This window comes from Ostrea edulis, chromosome 7 (assembly GCF_947568905.1).
Source record: "Ostrea edulis chromosome 7, xbOstEdul1.1, whole genome shotgun sequence".
Classification (NCBI taxonomy): domain Eukaryota; kingdom Metazoa; phylum Mollusca; class Bivalvia; order Ostreida; family Ostreidae; genus Ostrea; species Ostrea edulis.
Window position 1 is genome coordinate 65,393,951 of NC_079170.1, and position 4,729 is coordinate 65,398,679.

General features: G+C 34.8%; 2 protein-coding genes across 5 annotated transcripts in view; both read left to right on the plus strand.

Annotated features, from left to right (window-relative positions):
• The window catches only part of LOC125653452 (hepatocyte growth factor receptor-like), a 29,220-nt gene extending 27,805 nt beyond the window's left edge, over positions 1 to 1,415 (plus strand). For all 4 annotated transcript variants that reach the window (XM_048882906.2, XM_056145098.1, XM_056145099.1 and 1 more), the window contains 2 exons: positions 292 to 704; positions 960 to 1,415. The gene's annotated coding sequence lies outside the window, so the exon portion shown is untranslated. The remainder of the gene's footprint in view (positions 1 to 291; positions 705 to 959) is intronic.
• On the plus strand, positions 563 to 1,396 carry LOC125653453 (cerebellin-1-like). The gene is made up of 2 exons (XM_056145780.1): positions 563 to 704; positions 960 to 1,396. Exons 1-2 carry the CDS (start codon positions 563 to 565, stop codon positions 1,394 to 1,396), a joined length of 579 nt encoding a protein of 192 aa, XP_056001755.1.
• Positions 1,416 to 4,729: the final 3,314 nt, after the last annotated feature.

Here is a 4,729-nt window from a genome sequence, read left to right on the forward strand (position 1 = left end):
CTCGTAGATGACATCGAGCCTTAAATGACAAGGTACAGGGTCAACGAGCAACTTACCTTTACGATCAAGATAGGGTTTGCATTTAATTTTGAAACACATGATACAAATACACCTCATTCACTTGAAAATCACAGCTAGCGTGTTCGATGACTTTCCGCCAACTATGAATAGCAGTTTTGTATCTTTGCCATTTTGAAACCATCTAAGTACACCTAAACTGTTGATATTCTATCTTTCTGCTTTGCAATCCAACCATATTAATTTTGAAGGTTCTATTGCTTTCCTTTGTAGCTACACCAACGATATGTTCAAAATGAAAGTGTCCGTTTCTATGCTAACGCTATTCCTGTGTTCAACATTGATTAGGTGTGACGATGGACTACAATTACAAATGTCTGCTCTTAACAACAGACTTCAGCAATTAGAAAACATTGTGCTCTCGCAAAACGATCGCATAATTAACCTCGAAAAATCAAATAAGGATTTGAAAAAAATACTCCTTGAGAAGTCTGCAAAGGTGGAATATTTGGAAAATATTGTACAGAAACTACAAGCTCAAGCAATGCCGCATGTTGCCGATGAAAATGTGAATATCATGATGAAAGAGTCAAATACAAGTATACCTTGGTTGGAAAACAGTTCGTATATCGTCAACATACACAGTTCTGGGAATCTAGATAAAAGACAACAGATAAATCGACAAGGTACAATTTCATCATTGAATGATCCTCGGGAATTATAAGCGGCTATCAATGGTGGCGGTCTGTGCTGGATTTGATAGCAGACATCAAGAATAATAGTATTTCGCAGATAATGATAGTTTGCTACAAATCAAAAATAAGTTGACATACATTAATCAATAAAAAGTAATTTCATTTTGGATATGTATGGGTAATTTCAATTGTCACCTCTGAAGACGTCATTGGAACTAAACATTGTGGTGTATTTTTGAATTGTAGATCGCTTATTGTCTCCTCTTCCAACAACTGGTCCAAACGCCGTAGCTTTCTATGCTGTAATGTCCAGACCATTGACAAATCCAGGGGACCAACACACTTTTATCTTTGACGAAGTGAAAATAAATGCTGGGAATGGATATCGCCCACACTCTGGTGTCTTCATTGCTCCCAACACTGGTATCTACGCTTTCACGTGGTCCATGCGTCTTTATGGAACTGAACATCATAGTGCCCAGCTGATGGTGAAGGGCCATGTTCACGGTGCGGTCTTTCTTACTGTTGGCGGAAGCAGTAATAATGACAACGTCAGCGGCACTGGTGTTGCTTTTATGAATGAAGGGGATGATGCTTTTATCAGAACAGCTACTGGTAATTTGGGCAAAATTGAGAGTGATAGTTCGGGATACACCGCCTTTGGAGGATGGCTTATTAAATAAAATCTCTTTCACATTCTCACGAAATATCTTAATGTATGAAGAAAGTGAGAAATCAATACTTTAGTCCTGCTGTATAAAAGAACGGTTTACAGAAAGGGTTATTTAGTTTAACAATATAAGGCATAGCGGCCCGTGGTTAAATGGTTAGCCTAACGCTCTATAATTTCTGTCCAGTTAGGAGACTATCATTGGATACCATAATCACCAAGCATAATCAGATTTGTTGTATAATGTTAGATGCACAATTTTGGTAACATAGCAGTGCTTGCAATATTCATGAAAAGTACTATATTGGCACGTGTGATTGTTAAATCAATATGTTGCCATCCTACAATCAAATAGGTGATGGACTACTCTTCTGAACATTTCACATGCATATTACCCATTAAACAATCATTATTTAATCAACAGGAAAAAAAAAATTGCCATCAATTCTTTCCAACCGATTCCATTTTCCATGCATTTGGATGCTGGCAAACTGCGTACTATTAATGTTTTATCAATGAAAAGAGGCTCGTTTTCTTTTTCTCTTTATGGCGCAAAAAATAACCTTTATGAGAAAACATGGAGTTGTTAGACTGCTTCGCCTACTAGATAACCCCGATACATACCTTGCACAATAACACGAACCACATAGCCTTTAATCAATGTCAAAAATTGAATTAAATAAATGCCGCTAAAGTTTACAAAAAATATACAAAAAAATTATTTCCCATAATGTTTAATTTCAGTTTATGAACGGGGAAAATTAAAGGATATAGCAACAAGACTTGTAAATTGTTTGGTAACAGCAAGTGCTTAGTCATTATCGGGGAAACATAGTTATAATCAATGTGTACTAAATGGTATACACTATGTTAATGGTATATTTTTTTTATAGGAATTGTCCAACTGTAGCATAGTGAATATGTATAACTTTTTAAAAGGAAATGATTGACTTATCAATATGCATTGGCAGTTTAGATAAATGCACTGTTTTTATATGTGTATGCATCTGTCCTGTGTCAATAATTTGCATTTAGCTGGGTTTTCGGTTTTAATTCCCTGTAGACATTCTATTAAACCTGGTGAATAGGCCTCTCTCACGTGACAATGACATTTCAAAGGCAAAGCAGGATGTTAATTTGTTTCTTGAGGTATAAAATGGAAATCTAAATATTGTATGATTTTTCTGCCCTTGCGCTTGACCTCTGGCCGTATTGCTTCTAACTACTTATCTTATTGAGACGTCACATAATGGCTTTGTATGATTAGCTGGTCTCTTAAGCGACGGAGTCCACTTTCCGTGTATATTAATCAATATAATCACATGTTATTCAGTCTTGATTTATAGTTATTTATGCAATACATTTTCTTAAAGCTTGTCTAACTGATATGAATATCACACATCTTGCTCATTCTGAAGCCATCTTCAGTTATAAAAAGCAAATGGATAAGGGTATGTACGTGTGTTGCTGTAATCAAACGGCTTCTGTTTTGTTATACCAAATTTAGTGTCTCTCTTCTTCTCCATTGTAGAGACAAGTATAAACAAAACAGTCAAACGGAGGTTAGTAATTAAAAAAAGAAGTTCCTGGTCTTGCACAAACGTTTATTTAATGTTTCGTATTGACCAAGTCTGATGGCAAATTGTAATTGGAATAATCGTAATACCAAAGCTCTTCATCAGCCATATTGCAATGAAGACAAACACTTTCCCAAGTTCGTTATTGTGCGTTTTCGGTTTTTATCCTTGTTGATTTTCTTTTTAATTGTTTCATTGCTCCGAAATTGGACATCTCATTACAATGGATTAGAATAGACGTTTCATTCGGAAAAATAACCCAGTAGTGAGCTCAAGTAGCTGCTAGTGTAACTACGGGGGAAGTTGATTCTGTTGTTGGTCAAGGACAAAAACTTTTATTTCCTGTCAATATCTATTTATTTTGGTTTTAACAATAAATGTCAGCCGTTAAACTATGAATAATTCTTCAAAGTGATCGTACAAGTAAACCCGGAACATAAAATAAGGAGTTGAATAATGTTTTGCATGTACTTGAGGAATCTGTAGAGGAAACAGCAGAATTGTGGAGGAACCAAAAGCTTGTAGTCAATGAAAATGTAACTAAGAATGGGAAGGAGAACGTTTTCGAGCCGAACACATCTTTTAATTAGTTGGACACTTTCATAGTTCTCAGAGATTAGAGAAAAGACGTATAAATCGGCAGGTAAGGTACATCACCATTAATTGGCCATCGACAGATTGTCGGTATTTTCAAAAGTTGAAGAAAATGAAATGCAATAAAAACCAACAGCCGATGAATACAAAGCCTGCTACAGTAAATCAAACAGTTGAAAATACGCAATCATCAATAAACAACAGTTTCTTCAGCTATATTATTTAGAAGAATTTCACCAGGTATTATCTTGAAGACATGTTTTGGATTTAAATTTTAAGGATTTATGGAAAAAGATCGGGATTCACAGGACTAGAATTCACATGTACGTGTACAATTTACCTTGACATATATGCACCTTAGCTTTTCTACATATGTAAACATGTACTCGTAAAGTTTTGCATTTTCAATCTCAATGACCAATACTGAGAGAGAGCGTAATTATAATTATTCATTTTGTAGCGAATGGAAATCTTCTCAACAAAATTGATAATATAACAAAAGGCTTTAATGTTTTTTTTATTTCCATATATTTGCAAATTTAACAAAATTGTTTATAAAACACCAATGACCGTTCAAGACTGTCCTGTGATACCGCTCAGGCTCTATGCTATGGGAGACCAAAGTGTAAAAATACAAAAATGGGCAAGTTATGACCATCATTCTAATTCAACTTACAGGTAGATAAACCGATTTCTTTCAAATATGCTGGTGATTGATCATTGTTCTGAATTGAAAAAAGCAAGTAGAATATCAACCATGAACACATATTAATCCCCGAGGAAGTTGAGCACACTTTTGGAATTGTTTGAAGACATTTTGGTGATAGGTGCCCATCACTGGATGATCATTCTGATGTGTATTTTGAACTGTTAATAAGGGATGTATATGTAATCACTGAAAGCACATATTTGTAATTCAATAGGAAACAATACCCCTTAATCACTAATGAAACGTTCCATCTTAAAATCTGCAAACATTGCCAATGAAAACCAAATTTTCAGACAAGAAATAGCGCAAGATAAATTGAAAGTATTAAACATATTCAAAAAATTAAGAGATTAACAAAACAAAGTCCCATCTCCAATCTAACTTATATCTATTGACGATCATCTAAACATCTGACAATATTCCTCTACATATTTCATTTGATAAATACCTGCAGCAGACGACAACT